Genomic DNA, 21,621 nt, shown 5'->3' with positions numbered 1-21,621 from the left:
TCCCACTACCAATCTCACTGCCTCAATCTTAGATATACCTGTGGTTAGAAGTGCCCCAGTCATTCAATACAACATGACATTTGCAACCACATTTTGGCTCTACTACACACATATTGGTATTTGTTTACATTATTTTAAAGGAAACACATCTCTCCAAACATGTTTTCAGCACATAAAGTAAGTGAACTGACCCACCTCTCTAGGAATAGCAAAGAAAATTTGCATTGTATTTTACAATTGTAAGTTATCCTATTTTAGGCTGCAATTCTGCTATGGATTCAGTATATTTTTAAGTGAATCTTACCACAGATACATTTCAAATGGTTTTACAGTGATTTGAAAGCATATAGAAAATGTCCATTAAAAAATGCACCTCCTTTGCTTAAAGAAGAAAGTTATATATGAAGCAGTACGAGAAAGAGAGAGAGACGGAGAAAGAGAGGGAGAGACTTCTCTTCCATGTGTTTTTCATGATGGAGATAATTGATTTTCTTATCGCTATTGTAGAGAGCACTGCTGACATTCACTGGCCTACTGAGTTCATCACAGCTGTGCTTATGCATCTCTCCCAAGCTCCATTTTCCACTGAACTGGAAAAGATTTGAATTTTTGTTTGATAATCTGCCACACCCTTGCTTTGCCTCATCTTTTTAGTCACCCTCTTTGTTAAAGGAGAACCAGATTAATCAGTGCTTTAGTTGGTGCAGGTGTTTAGATTTGTGTTAAAACTCTAAATGTGATCCAGAGAGCAAAATGACATGTCTGTGTGAACTGGTTAATATCAGGGAAGTCAGGGATGTATAGAAACCAATGTGTGTCTAGAGTACTACGAGGACATCAGCCCTTGGACTGCATAGTAGAATTCAACACTGTGTGTATTTTGTCCAGTCGTGACACCAGCTGAGATCCACATCCATCTAGACACTGTATTAGAAAACATTTTGACATGAAAAGGATAATAAGATCTGGGACATAGAATACAAAGGATCCTGGTGCAGGACCTCCAGATATGCTTGAGGTAGTGAAGAATGCCAAATCAGAAAATCTGGAGTATGAGATTTATCTCTGGATCTCTCATGGATACCTTAAAACACAACAATTATTTTTTTGTGCAAAATATCAGCTAACTTTTTAAAAATGAGTACATCAATCATGAATTTTTCTCATGGGTATAAAACTTTTATTTGAATAGATAACCAAATTAAGAATTTTAGGACAAACCAAAAATACAATAGAAATTGTATATGTAATGCCTGAAATAAAGTATAAAAAGCATTATTTTAAAAATAATGTATCTAATTTTCCACATTGGAAAACAATTCTAATGAAGAAATTTAATCAATTTCAACTTTTATTGATCATGTACCTAAGATAAGGTAATGAATACAGATACATAAATTTTTTTATGCAAGTGTCAGAGACACCAGGAGAAAAATGAATCATGTTTCTGAATTGGTTTGAACACAAGGGGATTTTTTTTTAATATAAAGCGAAGATGATTGAAAGACAGAAAAATGTATATAACAGTCTTTTCCCCCAACCTCTCCACTATGATCCAGTAGCAAAGCTTATTTTCATGACTGTTCAATTGTTACTTTTTTTCCCTAAGTAGTGTATCTCTGGTCTAAAATCAGAAGATGTACAAGAGATTGGTCCAACTAGTTTTCTTTTCCTGTCACCAGATGATGTCATCTACATTTGGACGTCTTTGTGCTTTTAGTAACTGGGCCTGTAGGGAGGCAAGTGTACAACTGTCCTCTCTTATAGAATAGATGTACACCTACGATTATACAAATAACATGTAAATTGAGTAAAACATTGTGTAACATGAATTGGGAGAAAGAGAAAGAAGATGAAAACAGTTTTAATGGAGGAAAGTCTTGAACTGGGTATTAGAGAAGTGACTTCCATGAATTGGTGTGAGATGGGGAGAATTTTATGTGCACATACATGCATGGAGATGGGCATGGCTAAGTTGACATGGAAAAAATAAAATAAATGCAGGTGACCTTGATTAGAATTGAATAGCTCATGTAGAATAGAGAGATGGATGAAGGAACTATGGACTGATGATTAGGGTATAAAGAAATATCTTGATTAATAGAAATAACTTGGTACTGTGGACAAGCACATTTTTCTTGCAAAGATTTATCAAAGACCTATAAATAGTATTTGCCCCTCTTTAAAATATGACCCAGAAATTACTCCCCCTATCCAGAAATACATTGAAAAACTATGTTAATGTGGCCTGGAAATTATACATACAAAAGTCTAAGTTGAGAAATATTTATACTAATATTTATACCAATCCAGATAAAATGAGAAGTTTTGGTACTCTTCTGATATTTCATGTGATAAGCTCTTTCTCTTTCTGTTTCTTACAAAGTCAAGACATGAAGGGCTAAATTTTCCTCTAGAAAAATCCGTTTCAGCTTTTACAAGCAGTATAAAATTTGCACTCACAAGGAATTACTCTTTGGCTGGCTAAAGAAATTTGTGAAAAATAGAAACAGCTATAGATTAGCATCTAACTTTTAAGGTGCCATTCAAACATATCTTAGATACTTAGTCTTTTGACATTTGCCTGAAACTGAATTTCCAGGACCCAGAGTGGGTGGATGAATGAAAGGGACACACAGAGGCTTTTCTTCCAGTTAATCTTTTCCAGTTCCCTATTTAAATTGAGTTAGGGTGGATCCTGGCAAAATCCCAATATAAAAGTCTTCTAGGAAGATCAGGTTGGCAAATTAGTCATGCCCAAGAAAAGGGCATGAAGAAATTTCTCAAAATGATGCAGTTGTTAATAAGGGGAAATAAAAAAATACCCACATCTAAGTCTTTTATTAAAACTCAAGGTAGAGCCTTTTGATATATATTCTTAAGTTGTGCAAAGACACGTATGACTAAAATATGAAACAAACTTATATATACACAGATAGACACAAGCTCCAGATGTGCAATTTCTCCTAAGTTGTGGGTTGTGTCTTCCATAAGGGAAAAAGACATATTAATCATTTCTTTTACTGCTCAGGGGATGGGTGCTGCTCTCATATTTCAGAAAGGGGCTGGAGAGCGAGGGAAGCCAAACTTTTTCCTATTTAAGGCCAAAGCACAGGAATCTCAGTGGCTGAGTTTTATGACGGGCCCGGTGCTGAAGGGCAGGGAACAACTGATGGTGCTACTCTGAGCTGCTTTGCTTTTCTCCTTTTTGCACAAAGAGTCTCATGTCCGATATTTAGACATGGTGAGCTTTGTGCAAAAGGGGACCTGGTTACTTTTCGCTCTGCTTCATCCCACTGTTATTCTGGCACAACAGGAAGGTGAGTAGGTACCGATTTCAAGCAACTTTATGGGGTTTTTGCCTTTACTTCTCTTCACAAATCAGTATAAAGGGGAAACCAGTCTCCTAAAAGCTAATTTCCTCTGTCAGCTCCCAGCTGTGAAACGTAGAACTGACCAGGGTGGTGCTTTTTACATTTGCTTAAAGAGAATACTGTCCGTTTTGTATTTTAAAGTTCTCTGGTTGTTGAAGATAAAGATGTTCTCGTACTAACTTGTTTTCACGTTAACGGTACTGGAAACTTTTTTAAATGGCTTTTAAAAGTTCCCCTCCTGGATTGTTAACATCGTGGAATGCTTCCCTAAGCAGTCTGGAAGTTGTTGGTCTCTTGTAATACCTTTATGCTCTCCTTTGTATGCTGGATTCTTTGTCAGGATAGAACATTAAGCATTGTTTACCCAGTAAGATAATACATCTTAAAAATAGCATGCATTAAGGATAGTCTAAAGGAAAACACTACACATTATTAGAACCATTGAAATATATTTCTGTAAAATGGCAACAAGGTAATACCTGCAACGTTCTTTAAACGGGTTCAAACTGTAAAAGAGTTTCATTGTTCCTGTTTGTATTCAGTTTCAAGCATTTACATGGTTGATTAATACGTATCTTCTAGTAATTTATGGTTAAGGCTCTAGTGTTTTCTGCATGTTCTACATTTTAACTGCATTTACATTGACAAAGAGAGTATTTATGAAAATATTTTCAACAGGAATGTTTGACTTTTCTGCAAACAAGGTAAAGATATTAGTACTCTTTGACTTCAAAAAGTTGATTTGTTCTATTTTCTAATAAGTGTAAATGATGGTTCTCATGTTCTAATTTCCTCAAAACCATGTTTGGTTCATTATCTTACTGTGTGAAAATATTTCTTTTAATTCATATGTTTCTCAGAGTCATTAAAATACCAGACATATTGGAATTAAACCTTTCATAGAATTAAGTCTTTAAATGCTAAATTTAAAGATACTAGAAGAAATCATTACACATTCATTTCTATGTGCACATAGTAAAAAAATGCTTACATTTAAACCTATAGTTTTTGCAAACATGGTGTCTGAAAACAGTTTTTCATTTTTAATGTCAAATATCTTTAATGTCCTATAGGTTGTATATGTAAGGAGGGGGGAAACACCCCACGATCTTTCTTCAGTTATATTCAGCCCATGGCCACAAATGAAAAGAAACATCCATATTCCTTGTTCCCTTCATTTCCTCTCCTCCTTTTTCCTCTCCTCCCTTCCTTTCTCCACCTTCTTATCTCTCCACCCCTTTTGACTCCTTTGGACCTCTTCCCCCTTGTCATTCCTTCACTTGTCACCCCATCCCCTTCCTAGGCAAGACCATCTCTCTTCATCTCTCCTCCTCCTTCCCCCCTTCCTCTATCACCTCCTCCCTCATCCCCTAGTGCCCTCCCTGTGGCTCCATCTCTTTTCTTTCTTCCCTCCTCTTGCCTCCTCCCCCTTTCCTTCCCTTGAATTCTCAGTCCTCTTTCCTCTGTTCCTCTCCTCTTCCCCTCCCCATTCTATTCTCCCAGAAGATGCCACAACCCCTAGTCCTTGGCTAAAATACCAAATGACTTCTACCACACCTCCACCTCAATCAAGACTTTTACCTTTTTAAAAATCCTTAAATTCTGCTAATTTCTGGGGAAAAAAATCACAAAGTTCTCATTTATTGGAAAGACTACAAACCTTTAATGTTTAGTTCAAAAGAGTGACAAAATATTTGTGGTTGCCTAGTGGTTACAATCTTTTATAATCATTATGGCTGTTTTTCTTCTCAATCCCACTTTAGAGGGGAAAAAAGTGTTTGATACCTACAGGATCTTTATATCACATAAGTTCTTTTTATTTTCCCTTTTCCCTTTAGCTGCAGAATATAATAAAAAACCATGAAATTTTGCTGATCCATTTGTATGCTTTTATGCTCAAAAAAGTTGTAAAGGATTTTGTTCAGTTTACTGCTTTTGTTTCTCATGAAAAAAGATGTTTAAGTTTTTTTTGAGATAGTAACATCTTATGTTCCCTGGAGGTTTTACAAAACAAGACCAAAAAATTGCTGGTAGATTAGCTTGGGGGAGGTTACAGGAGGTGGTTGAATATACAGCACATTGAGAATAGTCATATATAGTTCTGGGGTATGGGTTTCTTATAAATGCCCTGAGAATCCCAGAAACAGAACAGCTCCAATAAGCACTAACTTCTAGTCTACTCACACGAATATTCTAGAGCATAAAACATGTCCTCACAAAGAATTTTGGTCTTATTACAAATCTGTGGAAGTTCTATCTAATTCATGTATTTTCTTCTACCAATGGAGAAATATGTTCTATTTTATATTTCCTGTAGTTTATAAACATGCCAGATCTTAAGCACAAAGACTTGCCACCTAGTGGCTGACAGACAGTTACCATTTGCATAACCAGTACCAACATAGATGTTACACAGCTGGATTCCGTACTTTATAATGAGATTTCAAAATATCACATGTGTGAATTTTAAGTATTAAACACTACTTTCCTAAGAAAACAGGTATATTACTGATAAAATATTGTCAAACACACATACTCAAACACAAACACATGGTAGCAATATTCAAAGACTTTTAGGAAATGGGCTTGAATGTTATGGCCACTTTCAAAATTCCATATATAACTATTCCACATATAATATATAACTATTTTTGTGAATATGTCAAGTTTCTGATTTTTTGGACTATTTGACATATTTTAGTTACTGCTTATTAAATAGATAAAAGGATAAAAAGTTATTACTAAGTAATATTTCTTCATTAGGGCAGGGAGATAAACTTAATTTTAATTCAAAGTGTTCTAATGTTTGAGCTTATATTTAGTTACTCGGCTAATTCCACTGTGATAATGAACTCTGGGCATTTAATTGTTTTAGAATTAAAGTCCACTGTAAATGGACTCAGAGAAATCAGTTCCTTATCACAGGTTATGAGAGTCTATTTTCTTTTACACTAATTTCCGTTTTGCTTTAAGAGGGGATTTGTAACTGATCAAGCACACTTTGAACTGCTAAATCTACTTTTAAATAGGAGGTTCATCTAAAATTTAAGCAGAAATTATCTTCAGCTCTGTAAAAATATAAATTCCAAGAAAATAAAGTATTGGTACAAAATTTTGTGTTTTTCATTAATGATACCTTGCATTTCCTCCCCACCTCTAGAGTATTCAACATCAGATGATCTAAAGGCCTCTAAGTAAATAGATATTCTGATTAAATTCTGAAATTAAACATCTCTGTATTGTAAGAGAAAAGAACAAAGCCACTGGAACAATTCTGGAAAAGAAAGACTGTGGTTATGTGCTTCTAACTAATTCAGATTCTTGGGTTGATGTCTTATCTACAGGCTCATTATAAAAAATCAAGAAGCATTGGATATGAGTTTTCTAGGAGTAGAGTTGAGACTAAAAGCCCTCACAAAAGTCTCTGTTCCACACCTACAGAGTTGCATGCCAGAACTTGAGTAGTCACTCAGGGAGAAGAGTGCCATCTACTGAAACCCCATGGTTTCCATTGTGGATGACTGGTGCAGAGTTCCAAAGATTATGTAGCTCAGTTCTTTCATTTTGTAACATCAGATGATCTCACCACCTTGAAGTGATTAAAGTGGATTGCTTAAGAGTTAAAGTTTTAAAGATGAAAGATGTTATTGCCTTTGCTGGACATGAAGAACATTTGTAAAGTTTCCAGGTCTACAATAACTTTCTGGAAACGTCTCAGTGGGCTGTTTCTCGTAAAACAGTTTTTCCTAGAAAAAAGTGTAGTGCTGTTGTTTTCTACATTCAAAAGAAAAAAATAAAATAAAATAGAAAAGAGAGGGGTGGTATGATGTAAAAAAATCTAGAGTTTTCAAAAGGGAAACTTGGCCTGTTTCATGTCAAGATGACAACGGAAAAAATAAGATAGCAATTCTTACACAAATCATTTGTTAACTGCAGTTTGGGGAGTTACATTAAACACTAGAATTTCTGTCTGTGCCTAATGAAAACACAGCAGAAATGGATTCCTTTCAGATTAACTAATAAAACCCTTGTATTTTCCATGACTGAGGTCAAGAACTGCCATTTAAAATGTAATCTTAGTGAACAAAACGAAAAGTTCAAAGAAGAGGACAAAAATTAAAGTGCCCCAAAGATGTAAACATTGAACATAAAGGATTCAGAACCTATTAAAAATTAAATTTGCTTTGAAAAGTCACATTAAGAAATTACTGCTTCAGTAAAATGGCATTTATTTTTCCAAAACTTTGTTTTCTATAGTATTTGGTGCGGAGGATAGCAAACAGGGACTGTGTTTCTCAAGTTAATTAAAATCAGAGAAATGCTCTGGAGCTGCCTGGTGTGTTCATAAATGTCCAAGTTCAGAAGGGAAGCTTTTAATGAAGTTAGAAGTTCATTAATATGAATCATTTAGTAACTGTATTTTCTGAAAATCAATCTTAGACATCCTAAATAGGATGTCTAAAAACAAAATCCTATGTTTTTTGGCACTGGATACATAGGCCTTATCTGTTTATTGTTGTTGCTGCTGATAGGCTCCTGCTTCTCTGTATCTAGTAAAATGTATGCTGAGTTCCCAGTCCCGGTTAATCCTGTTGGTGGTCTGGATGTCATTAGGGTGGTCTTGGAGATTAAACTCTTTTTCATAAGGTCAGGAGAAAATAAACAACAGAATTCAACTCCAGATATTATCTTCTCTTTTTGAGGCCAGATTGAAAAGATATTCTGCAGAAAAATGTTATTCCTTAAAAAAAACAAAAAACAAAAAATAAACCCTGTCTTTTTAGATTCTGATTTTAAGCTTGCAGGATTTAGAAACCATAATGGGACAGAGCTTTGAAGTTAACTTCTTTAATCCTACCCTGCCCTTGAAACTGCAGAAAGGGAATAGAATGTAGTAGTTAAAGAGTATGGAATTTAGAGACAGCTTTCCTAGGTTCAAATATTAGCTTTACCTCTTACCATAGAAAACCTTGGGAAAATCACTTCATGTCTCTGTATCTCAGATTTCCCACCTGTAAAATGAGGATTATGACAACACCCACCTCACAGGGCCTGTGGGAAGATTAAGTAAAATAGATATGCGAAGCGCTCAGAACAGGGTCTGCAACATAAGAGATACAGATACAAACTCTGCCTAGTATTAGTTTTACTAACACTGGAAAATAAAATTACTGTAAGGAAGAAATTAAAGTACTTAATGACTTAGTGATAAGGAAGGTAAGAATAACATTTTGGTTATCAGACATAAAACTTAAAGATGTTTGCCAACTGTAATTATACAAGTAGAATATATTTTCCTCAGTATTCCTATAATTGATCACTAATCAGATTATATTATAATGTAATTGCTGATTGTTAGGTATATGATACTTTTAATTCTAATTCTCTAATATTTTTATTTTTCACAGGGAAAAATATTAACCACCTTAAAGGAAATTTCTAATTGGAGACATAAAAATCATATAACTATAAAGAATAAAACAAGGAAACATCTAGAAATGATGATTCATAAAATTTCTTGGTTTGGGGGTTTTTTTTTGTTTGTAGGGGACAAGAATAAGAAGAATCTACCTTGTCCATGCAAAACATTTTAAAATTGAAATTATCTACTTAGGTCTACAGATATTTCCTTCAGTCCTTTTTGTTAATTCATCTAACATACTTTAACATACTCTGATTAATAATAAGCAGCCAAAACATATTTATTAAAAATGTATGTTCTTCAAACATAAGTATCATTTAAAAGCCAAACATATTTCAGTTGGAAGCTATATGAATTCCTTTTGCTCACACTTACAAAATATTCAACTTTCTACCGTAACAGGAAAATAATGTTACGATAATTGGCATATCACATCTGTTATTTTTAGATTTTCAGATGAAAGAAAACCTTCTCTCTGAAGAGGATTCAATCAGAAGAGAAGAGAAAAGAATTAAACTTGTCACTCAAGCTAAATCAACAATTTGATTGGATGCTTTAGGGCATATTATTTTTACTCCAAAAATGGAATTAAGACAAACATAACTTGCATTATTTTTTAGTCACTACAGTAAAAGTCTATCAAATCAGCATAAATTAACATTTGAAGAATGGAAACCAAAACAACAAAAAGGAAAGCTTTTAAGAACATCTGAAAATATTAAATTATGTTACTTGGTTTTATTTTTCTCTAAAGTTCCAAAACAGAGAGCTAGAAAATAAAAGAGTCAAAGAGTGGATTATGTCATACACTAGCTTCATTTTGTTTTATAACTTAGATGATGATTTAGTCTAATGCATTGTTTGAGTGAACACAGAGAAATTTATTTCAGGACAGTTCTTTGTACATGTCACTAAGTGACATGAGAGGTGGGGTTTAAAATTAATTACGCATTGGAACAGGGAGACTTAGTTTAAGCAATAACAATAAAGGAAGTAATTGGGAAATCTATTACTTGTCCAGCAGTAAAAATGAGATTATTTACCTTTTCTTTAACATATTTACAAAAGTATGTATCTTATTTTTTTTCATCAAAGCTGCTCTGAATTTAGATATCTAAGAAAAGAAGGGAATAATATGAGATGACTACTGTTTCTGAATTCCGTTTTCTATTTTATTTCTAAACGCTGCAAGTGGCTAACTAGAGCGTTTTATTCCTCTTGAAAACAAAACATTTTTTTTCCTTGACTCTGCCATGATTTTCTCATATATAACTAGGCTATGGTCCTAAAACTGAGGACCGTGAGACATCTGTGTAATAGGTTTAGCTTCTGAGAGAACATGTTGCCAACCATATTTTGTCATGCACAAAACACAAAGTTAGAGGCAACTACATAAAATTCTCCATTCTTTCAGCAAGGGTGACTGAGGTAGAACTGCGGAGAAAAGTCTGACTTTCAGCTACAAGTTTCTACAGGAACTGACTTTTCAGGAGAGCCAGATTTCTTTCAAATGAATGTGAGATAAGTTACGGCAATAAGCAAAAGTGCATTAATTCTTACTTTTCAAGCATTCCACCTTTCTTCTTTTATTTAGAACATCACCTTTAAAAAAAAGAGAAGTACACCAAAATAACTCAACCTTTATATTGAGACCTCTATGTTTTAAAAAGCATAACACACATGGCTTCTAATAAAATTTGGAAAGAAAAGGCTAAATAATTTTCATTTATGTAACACTGAGTTTAACTCCAATTCTAAAAAATTCATTTACAACTTTAATGTCAATACTATGCTCATTTGTTTAAAAGTTTGCAGAGTGAATGTAAAATACCGTATCTCTAGGTTGTGATAGTACCTTCAATGAGACACAAATATAGGAGGATGAATACACAAGGGAAAATGTTGTATGTTAATTTTAAAGCAGAATAAGAACATAGGAAGAGAAGATATTTAAAATACAACATGCTTGACCCTAGTTTTAACTGTTATCTTCATTTGTCTTTAATATGTCATCAGTATCCAACAGCTAATTTTTATAAAACAGGTCCTATGTCAAATATAGAAAGATATTCTTGACCCAAAGACAAAGAGCTAAAAAAAGTATTAGTATAAACTGGTCGTATCTTTTTCTTTTTTTTCTCAGCTTTATTGAAGTATAAATGACAAATGAAATTGTATATATTTAAGGTATACAACATGATGAGTTGATATATATACACATTGTGAAATGATTACCACAATCAAATTAATTAATACATCCACATAGTTACGTGTGTGTGCGTGTGTGTGTGTGTGTGTGTGTGTGTGGTGAAAACACTTAAAATCTACTCTCTTAGCAAATTTCAAACATATATTGGCCTATGGTCAATATTCTGTATACTAGTGATATCTTCAAGGAAGCTGAGAAGCCTGATATCCACATTATTAATGGGAAAAAATCTTGAGCTAAAACTAATCTGTTGGGACACTTCATATAATGTTAATTTAGAGAAATTTTTTAAAAATAATTCATCTTAAGAAAAGGGAGCCAGTGTAAAGTTTGAAGAGTGTATGTCATGCAATTTTATTAAACAACCTTCCATCTCATCAAAATTTTCAGGCCTTTTCTGAAAACCAGTGAACTTAGTTCCTAAATATGTCAGTTCTGCTTAGAGAACAAATTTAATGCCTAGATCCTTTAAATTACTACTGTTCATAATAATATGAAAAAGATTGCACTTCTCTTAAGCATATCTTTCAAAACACCATTTAATCAGGCCTACTTCATTCACATGAGGTAAGCATTTTGGCATTCAGCTTTTATGCTCACAAAGTATAAAGGAATGCTCCTTTAAAAGCTTAGACAATATTTCTTTCCAATGTTCTCATCTGTTTCAAACATGGAGGAGGAACTAAAATAACTTTTTAAAATAAGCAGATTCTTTCTTGCTTACTTAAATTTGCAGTTAAACAACCATACTTTCTTCTATTAGCTGTAAACACATTGGGTAATTGTAACAAGAAAAGACTTTTAAACTTCTTGAATCCATCAGGGGTGTGGCACAAGATCATTAAAGTTGTATCTGCACACATAGATGGAAATGAGGAGGGGAGGTATGCTGTAGAGTACCTAGATTCCAAAATTCTCCTTTTTTTGTGAACTTTTCTTTATTGAATCAGCCAAACCTCTATACCCAAAATATTCAGCATTACTTCAGGTATGGAGAGGATATAAAAACGGGAACATGAAGAGGTTATCTTCATGGCTGTATGTAGTATCCAGGTAGAAAAATCTCAGGACTCTCTCTAAGGCCTCTTGGTCACAGGGCACCAAAAAGTGTTCTTAAATGACTTGCCTTCTCCCAAGCAAGCCTCTTTCAACAGACAAAAGTTCGGGCTCTGAGAAAATAAAATTTCACTGTTTTACAAAAATACAAATACTGAACAAGTATATGATTTGTTGGTGGCAAAAATTTTTGCAGATGTTTAGAAACTTGTAGTTTATTTTCTCAACTACTGGCAAGCTATCATAGTAATCCTCAAGAGCTAAAGTTATACTCAAGCACAGTCCACAGCTAATGCTTTAAGAATTGAGACCTGGTTTTATTTTGGCAACCCCTAAGCTGATTCATTGTTAATAGCTGCTGAAATTTCAGTATCTTACATATAATTAGGAAACAAGTCTAAAATTTTGGTTGAAGCAAATTTTTGACCATTTGAAGCCACAAATACACATGGTCATGATTCATATTTTTCCCTATTATTCCTTGCCAATTTTTGTTTAAAAAAACTTTTTTTTTTTTTTTTAGTGATTTGGAAACCTCTTTACATCCATCTGGGGTATACAATATATTATATTATATCATATTATGTTGACCTACTAATGCCCAACAGAGCTAGCAGTGATATTCAATACATACAATAAGACTTGTGAAGATTTTCCCAGGAATCTGGAAGAGTTTTATGTTGCCAAGAGTAATTCAGATTTCCCCTGAATTTCTCAACTAGGTTAATAAAATCCAGGAAGTCTTCAGAGTTAGTGACAAAATCATCTTTATAGTTTAATGCTCCCATCTATAGTTAAAGCGAAGAATAGAAATTAGATAGAAAAACTTGTTTTCAATTGCACAATTAATGAATAAATGTTTAAGTGATTGTCGGATTTCCACTGGTGTTAAATTCTCACTACAAGCAAAAGTAAAATACCTACTGGCCCTAAGGAAAGTTTACCTTGGTATACCAATTTGATGTTAATAAACAGATTTGGTATTTAAAGCAGTCTCTTACTACTTAGCAAATTATGGAGGAAGACCATGATATTCTTCATAATTTAATCTTGGATTTTTTTTTGAACGTGCAAAATATCACCCCATCTCTCTTATTTTTCAGTTGTTGAAGGAGGATGCTCCCACCTTGGTCAGTCCTACGCGGATAGAGATGTCTGGAAACCAGAACCATGCCAAATATGCGTCTGTGACTCAGGATCTGTTCTTTGTGATGACATAATATGTGATGACCAAGAATTAGACTGTCCCAACCCCGAGATCCCATTTGGAGAATGTTGTGCAGTTTGCCCACAGCCTCCAACAGCTGTGAGTTTAAAGAAAATCTGTACATACTCAAGATTCATATTTAAACACATGAATAGTTCCTATGTCATAGGAGCCTGAAAGGAAGTGAAAGTAATGTCCAGCAAATAATCACATGGGTATTACCAGTAAAAGGTGAACCTTCCTGTTAAAAACCAGAGATTGGATGCAATTTAGGACAAGAAATTGGGACACACTTCATGGGAAAATTGTTCCTATCTATGTCTTGTTTAATCTGTATCTTTTCCATTTATTAGCCCACTCGCCCTCCTAATGGTCAGGGACCTCAAGGACCCAAAGGAGATCCAGTAAGTAAACATTCTACAGTGAAAGGAAATTAGTTCCTTGATGAGTTTGCTTTCCTTTTTTCCCTTCTAATAACCTTTCCATATTTGAACTTTCATCATGTATACATTTCCTTTAGTACCACATATTTAAATAATGACACATGATAACTCAAACTGAGAATCCATAATTGTGCATGTAAAGATTCAGATTTCCCCATCTTTGTATAACGTCTTCATCCCTATTATTGGTTTGAAAAATAACATATAGGTCAATATACAAAGGAATAAATTACACTGAAATTATTCACATGATTTGGGTAAAAATGTATAGATTCCCAAGAAAACGTATCCCTTATGTTGATTTCTTATAAAGCATAGAAGCTACAATTTAATAATGATTCTAAATCACTAGGACTTTTCAGTGTTTTGTTTATTTTTATCTCTGATTTTTTTTTTAGGGTCCTCCTGGTATTCCTGGGAGAAATGGTGATCCTGGTCTTCCAGGCCTGCCAGGTTCCCCTGGTTCTCCTGGCCCTCCTGGAATCTGTGAATCATGCCCTACTGGTAACCAGGTAATAAATTCCAGGACTAAAACGTTGTCCCATTTAAAACTACCTGGTTCATTTTCTTTTCTTTAGTCTATATTACATCTCACTTCTGTGGGTTTCTTATATCTATTCTCTGATTTTGTGTATTTAACAAATTCCCATCTAGTGCTTATATATGCTAGGCACTCTTCTAAATGCTTTATAAATATTCACTTTTCCTCATAATTCTAATGGTATTGCTACTATATCTTTGCAAAATTTCCCAGCTTCTAAGCAGGCATATAATATATGCATGATGTTTGAAAAATGAACCATCAACTCCCCAAAGAATTAACCTAGAGAATTTAGGAATTGCTGTAACTATTCCCCTTCTAATCCTGATGGTAAAGCCTCTGAAAGTCTGGACAAAAGCAGCTGAAGAGCTATGAACACTCCTTAATGACTTCAAGTCCAGAGGATTATTCACGCCTATGCAACGACTCTTGCCAAGCCTTCAGAGCATATCCTGCTCCTCTTAAAAAGCATGGCAACCCACTAACTCTGCATGTAAAGCAGATAACTAAACAAATAAATAAGACAACATTTCTACTGCATGAAATTAGGAGAAATTAGAAAACACATATACAACTCACTGTGGGTTGAAAAAAAAAGATTTTCAAAAATCAATTTGACAGGAAGCAAAGGATATAGTCTAACTTATTCTTATCTTGGTACCAAACAGAATCCATTGCTAGAATTCAAAATAAAATAATTTCCAAAACAATCCAATAAACACATGAACCTTTCTATTAAATCTCGTGCTTGTTTTCTATGGGGATGTTTACTTTTTGGCGAATCTGTTAGGTACATTAACCAAAAACTGGAGATATAAATTTTACTTGTATCATTAACTTTTGAGAAAGTAATTTGACATCTTCATTTTTTCTGCTCCAAGTAAGAAAGTCAGATTATATGATCTCAAGGCTCTTTCAGCCTTCGTCTACAATCTTATGTTTCTAAGGCTGTAGATATCACTTAGAAATATTTTTAGTAAGAGCATATAGAAACAAATTATTTAGAAACAAATTGCATACAGTCAGTTGAAAGATTTGTGCATTGCATAGGCAAGTATTTCTGTAAGACATCTAATATCTAAAGTTACAGAGAGATAGAATAGCAAGATAATTCAATAATACATACCACACTCTCTGGCATGCTGAAAACTTTCTATCAGTGAACAGATGTTGCATGCATTTCTTCTAAATGCTTCTGAAAAGAACTATGATCTGTATATCAACATGATCTTATCTACCTGGTCTCTTTGCTACAGAACTATTCTCCCCAGTATGAGGCGTATGATGTCAAGTCTGGAGTAACAGGAGGACTCCCAGGCTATCCCGGGCCAGCTGTATGTACAAGTGTTTGTCAGCATTTAGAGAATAATTTAGCCTTCCACTCTGTTAAATCTTGAATGGTTGTTCTTCTAGTAATACTGTGTTATGACAGAATTGTACAAAATAGCTTATTCTTTGTTAAGACCGGGAAAGAAAATGGTAGGTTTATCATGATCCTTCTTTCCTAACTCATTTTTTTTCTTCACTGCCTCTTATTTCACGGCTGTTTTGCCACTTCTTCCTTCTTTACAAAACCACCTGTTCCAGGGGCACACCTGCCTTCATACTTAGGTCTCACACGCCTATATTTCCTAATTTTAACCAAATTTTGTTATTTTTCACTTCCACTTTTTCTCACCTGACTTGTTCAAAACCTTCTTTCAATGTCTGTTCATTATTCAAATGCTACTTTCTAGATGACAATCCACTTGCTGACAATCCAATATCACAATTCATCTCACCTCAAATCCTGAAATCAAATACAAATATTTCCAGAATTTATCGAGTATTTAAGTTCATCTATTGCAAATGATATCAATTCACATTGTATGCGAAGGGTTCCCTTCAATGTAAATGACTTGCAGTTTTGATAGAAGAAAATAGCAAAAAAGCATTGAAACCTAGGCACGTGTGCTTGACGCATGGTGTCCCATGTAAATGACCCTTGTTGAAGAATAGCCATTAGGAGGAGCAGTACTATGGAAGGTTATCATTTTACTGCCAGAAACAGGTATGTATGTGTAAATGAGACATGAAGCTGGATTCCCAGGGGTTATGGAAGATTGCTGCCCAGATCATTGGACCCCATAGCTGTGACTTCTAAAACTAGAGAGGATAAAATTTCAGCTATTAGATCGAAATGATCAGTTAAAGAAAGACCCTTAATTGGTAAAAAAGTAAATTGTAAGAAGAGAATTTTACTCATCTTTAAAGTTTTAGAACCTGTGACTTTTTTGTGTATATTTTAAAACCAGAAGGACAATTGTATTAACTATGTAAATGTAAACATCTGCTGTTACTCAGCTACATTCACATTATGAATCCTATTTTTCAATCAGATACACTGTTTTTACTAAAAAAAAAACCTAAAAAACTAAAAAGTCCACTACTTATTAAGATTCCAGAAAAAAAGTTACAAGATAAAATTTAAGGAGAAACTCTAGTTTTATAAATTTATTATCAGTATTTATAAATAGTGTGCTACAGAGCTGAAGATTTTCTAGTTTAACCTGTATTTCTGAACAATGATATATCAGTTATAATTTATTGTTGTCCCACGTACGATGAATCTTACATACGCATCTAAATCTTCATATCAACACACCTCAGTGATAACAGTTAAGAAATTTTGGGTTGATTTACATCATTATTTTTAGAAACTGGGGTTTATAGTATGCAGATCAATATTTTTCCACATTGAGTTGAGCTGCCAGGCAAAAATATGCTTCTTCACCAGTTCGAGTATCACCCTAATGTTGCAGAGATTCTCAAAGCATTTTGTATAGATTTTTCTAGATTTTGAACGCACTTTTTGGGGAACTCAGGTCAACATTTTATAACACCAATAATTTTTTTGACTCTGAGAGAATTTCATTTAGAGTGACGTTTTTGTGATGAGATTTTCATTTAAAATTAATAAAATTAATTAATCTATGAATAGTTATCACATAATGAGGTATGCTGTTCTCATTTTTAAAGATGTCAGTATCATTCTAAACAGAGACATCTCTGATGCCTGGTTAAAGTGTATTGCAGATGCATTTATTTTGTACTTATCCTTCGAATTTTTGTTCCAGGGTCCACCCGGCCCACCCGGTCCCCCTGGTGCATCCGGTCATCCTGGTTCCCCTGTAAGTATAGCCATTAATGGTGATTTCTTCTTCATGCATATTATATGAATCAAGTTAATATAGATCTTGCTGTAATTTTGCCATTCCAGCATGTATAATCTCAATTAAGTAGAGAAGTAGCAACCAAGAAACTATCATTCCTTCAAAGATGTTGGAATCTCACATTTAGTTCCTTTTAACTATTAGCAATTAAAACCTTGGTAAAATTAAACCACATATTTAATTTGCTTGTCATATGGCTTCAAGTCTGAAACAATTCAGTTTCAGTGGAATTAAGTGTGTAGAATGGAATAAATTAACTCTATTTTGATCTGAAAAATTGTGGTTTCAATATTTATAAACTAGAGTACAATTCGCTGACTACATTCACAAATTCTGATTTCATACTGTCTTCAAGATGTAAATGAATCATATGAAGATTAAGTTAGTTTAAAAATATTTACGTATTATTCTATCCACTAGGGTTCTCCAGGATACCAAGGTCCCCCTGGTGAACCTGGGCAAGCTGGTCCTTCAGTAAGTAACAACTGTATCTATATTTAATAAATTAACAGCTCTAGATAGAAACCACCTTCATTTTCTAAAACATAACCGTCGAATGCTACAAAATATAGATCAAATTTATTTAAAATAATAAGTTGTACTTTTATGATCGTTGAACTGGTTTCAAAGATCTTTTGGACTCAAAGGTTTAGATATCTTAGAGACACCTACTATTTTAATCTAGGAATTTCCTGGCTAATTAGCCACCACCACAGTCCACTTCCTAGTGCGAATACAAATCCTCTTTCTCTTAAATATGGATTAATTATCCTGTAGCCGCTCAGTTCACCTGCATGTCTACTCTTCTGAAATACAATTTTAAAATTAATTTAGTAGAAATAAGCATAGTCTAACAAAGTCCACCGAGAAAACATGCTGTGTAAATAAGGTTAAGTTAGTTTAATATTTCAAAATATTTGAAAATACCTATACATTTAAAATTTCAATATCTCAAAAAATGTAGAAGTGCATTTGGGTTTATAAATACACACATGTGATATAAAATACTGATACATGGTACTTAAAATTTTCATAAAAAATAAGTTTAATTAACAGTAACAACTGGATTTAATATAGGTATACTATTAACTCAGTGTGTCATTTTCATGATGAGAAACATTGATAGTATTTTTTAAAAGGAGTTTTTTTCTAGAAATACACATAATTAGAATAATAAATTGATTGTAACAGAAAAATCTACAGATATATTTGTTTTTTATTTCCTTTTTTTCAGGGTCCTCCAGGACCTCCTGGTGCTATAGGTCCATTAGGTCCTGCCGGAAAGGATGTAAGTTTTTAAGAATTGAATGGGGATACAGCAAAATTCAAGTTGGAATATTCTAAATAGTATATCCCATGTTCTAGGATCTCAAAGAGAAAAACCTTACTCAAAAACTTGTTGATATCTTAATAACTTTTTAGCTCATATTAATCTCTGAATATCTACGTAATATTTGCATAGCTACATATACCAGTTTTTGAATTCCAAACCAACAAAACCTCCAAATGTGCTTCTTGACTCTGTCAAGAAGAGTCATCCAGTGAATACATCACTTAACTAGAGAAGACGCTTCTTCTCTCTGTCTCTTGTAATAAAGAAATTTGTATCAGTTTTTTACGAACTTGAAAACTTAAAAACACAATCAATATTACGCCAGTCTTTCTTTTCCATTTAATTTCCAATGGCAAATTCTTCCCACTGGATTGAGAGGTGGTCATAATACTTGTTTGGAGTGATGCCTGCATTTTTTATAAGTTTATATCAAGGTGGGAGAAGCTCTCCCCATTCCTTTTACTAGGAAAGCTGTTCTCACAACCATATGTTTAGTCCAACCATTTTCATGAGTCCTTGGTGAGAAAAATGCAAAATAATCAGTTCACTAATTGGTTACAATGAGTTTTCTCTTACACAAGCTCCCATATATTCTTTATTTCTCCACCTAGGGGGAATCAGGAAGACCCGGACGACCTGGAGAGCGAGGATTGCCTGGCCCTCCAGTAAGTCTTCAGCATGCAATGAATTAGTTGGAGTAATCACAATGATCTTAGATTGAAAATTACTATATAATTAAGTTAAACTTAAAAAGGGAAGGCATTTTCACTACTGGATTGTGAGTCTATTTGAAAGTTCATTAATATCTTTTTTATTCCTTATTTTTAGGGTGTCAAAGGTCCAGCTGGCATGCCTGGATTCCCTGGTATGAAAGGACATAGAGTAAGTACAGTTTCTAAATTGACTCTAAGTTGTTGCATTTGGCTATGTTTACTTACCTAACCAATTTTATTGGACAATTGAGTGTGTGCCAGAAATGATTGATTCTGACTAGTTGTTTTGGTTTTCTAAGTCTATCAACTTTATTTGTTGACCAAATCAGCTAGTTATTTTACATAAAGTAATAAAGCTGATTTTAAGTGTATGGAAAATACTTGCAAAACAGTAAGTTTCTTACTGCCACTGTCAGAAAAGATGAAAATATACCATTGAGAATTATTCTTGACTTAGTCAATATGATTTACAGATCGAATCAAATGACTTATTCTATGCAAAACATTAGATAGAGTAAACCAGCTGAGCCAAAAATTGATCAACTTCATAAGACATAAAAATCTACGAAACTGATACTTGCCTTAATGCTACATTTAAAGCAAATTCCTAATTGGACTAAATTGTACTTTCTAATTAGTTCATGTTTTTTACTGTAAAATCAATGTCCAGGGTCTTCAATGCACTTAAAAGAGTTTTAAATTATTCATGTCAATGTTGAAAATAGTGCTATGTGGTAAAGCTAGCTATAAAAAATTTAATGTAAAGTTTTTAACTGTTCTGAATTGTTAACAGATCTTAATATTTTTACTACTTTTATCTATTTCAAAGGGCTTTGATGGACGAAATGGAGAAAAAGGCGAACAAGGTGCTCCTGGATTAAAGGTAAATCACAACAAAATCATAAATAAATTTATTTAAATATTATAGCTATATTTAAGATTTATATTTTAGGGTTTGCCTTTTTCTAAAACATACCTGAGTTTTGCATTTTAAGAGCTAAATAACAGCGACTAATTGAGATGTTCTCTTAAAACTTCCATGAAAGCTGATAACTTGAACTGTCTAGATTAGAAATGATTGAGCGCCCAGAGTAACACGTTGATTACTTCTGTTTAGTCCTCAAGTTTTTAAAATGCAAAAACTGAGATTTACAGCATATAAGATTGCTAACAAAAATTTGGTGTTGTTAAAATGTAATCTTTTTCTTGGTTCCATATGTTTTTTATAATATGCTGTGTTGAAAAAGTTATAAATTTCTCCTCCTGTTATACAAAATGGTGACACATTTTACATGTTTCTAGGGTGAAAATGGCCTTCCAGGTGAAAATGGATCTCCTGGAGCGATGGTAATTATGTTTCTTATCATACAATTTTCAGTTTTACTATTAACTTCCACCCAACGCAAAACTTGCCTTGCTCACTCTCCAACCATTCTCACACATATCTAGTTTAAAATAAGACCACACTTTTAATTTTATTCTGTAGGGTCCAAGAGGGCCTGCTGGTGAGAGAGGACGACCAGGACTTCCTGGAACTGCAGTGAGTATTCTTACTGACATTACACAATTACAACCCGAGTCACCGAGAAGTGTCTCAGTCAGGTTTCAGGCTGTGACAGTCTGCAAGAAGTTTTCTATAAAATTGCATTTAAAGTCACCTCCATAAAGATTTTAGCCATAATTATATGCAAACAAATAAGTGTTTTGTAGTTATTATCTGTTGAGGATTTTTTAACGTGTTAGCTTGGCATATTTATGCATTAATTTGCCTTCAGGTCTGTAAAACACAGAATCTAATCTTTCTACATTAGATCATTGCTGTACCTATCAGAATTTCAACAATTTCCCTCTAAAGGTATATAATTATTAAGCAGATTTTAATATACTTGAGGAAAAGTCAACTCAATTGAGTCAGACTTTTAGTTAAAATATTACTTGTGACCAGCCTTTCAGAAAGAAGATATTTGAGACTAACTTCTCTTTTTAGGGGGCTCGAGGTAATGATGGAGCTCGAGGAAGTGATGGACAACCAGTAAGTAACTTTTTATCTAACCCTGATGGGCTTAGTGTAATGAGAGATTATGGAATTTTGGAGTATTGGAATAACATGG

The 21,621-nt window shown here is 33.6% G+C and overlaps 1 protein-coding gene across 1 annotated transcript in view; it reads left to right on the top strand.

The window, feature by feature from the left end:
- The first annotated feature begins 3,111 nt into the window (after positions 1-3,111).
- The window catches only part of COL3A1 (collagen type III alpha 1 chain), a 38,536-nt gene continuing 20,026 nt past the window's right edge, over positions 3,112-21,621 (top strand). Inside the window, exons 1-14 of the mRNA XM_082397487.1 lie at positions 3,112-3,320; positions 13,165-13,367; positions 13,622-13,672; positions 14,110-14,223; positions 15,509-15,586; positions 17,369-17,422; positions 17,885-17,938; positions 18,699-18,752; positions 19,409-19,462; positions 19,626-19,679; positions 20,340-20,393; positions 20,813-20,857; positions 20,997-21,050; positions 21,498-21,542. Of these exons, the coding sequence (XP_082253613.1) occupies positions 3,242-3,320; positions 13,165-13,367; positions 13,622-13,672; positions 14,110-14,223; positions 15,509-15,586; positions 17,369-17,422; positions 17,885-17,938; positions 18,699-18,752; positions 19,409-19,462; positions 19,626-19,679; positions 20,340-20,393; positions 20,813-20,857; positions 20,997-21,050; positions 21,498-21,542 (993 nt within the window). The 5' untranslated portion in view covers positions 3,112-3,241. The remainder of the gene's footprint in view (positions 3,321-13,164; positions 13,368-13,621; positions 13,673-14,109; positions 14,224-15,508; positions 15,587-17,368; positions 17,423-17,884; positions 17,939-18,698; positions 18,753-19,408; positions 19,463-19,625; positions 19,680-20,339; positions 20,394-20,812; positions 20,858-20,996; positions 21,051-21,497; positions 21,543-21,621) is intronic.

The sequence above is a fragment of the Balaenoptera borealis genome (assembly GCF_965194805.1).
Source record: "Balaenoptera borealis genome assembly, chromosome: 6".
Classification (NCBI taxonomy): Eukaryota; Metazoa; Chordata; class Mammalia; order Artiodactyla; family Balaenopteridae; genus Balaenoptera; species Balaenoptera borealis.
The sequence above is the reverse complement of the archived record's forward strand: the minus strand, read 5'-3'. Positions and strand labels throughout refer to the sequence as shown.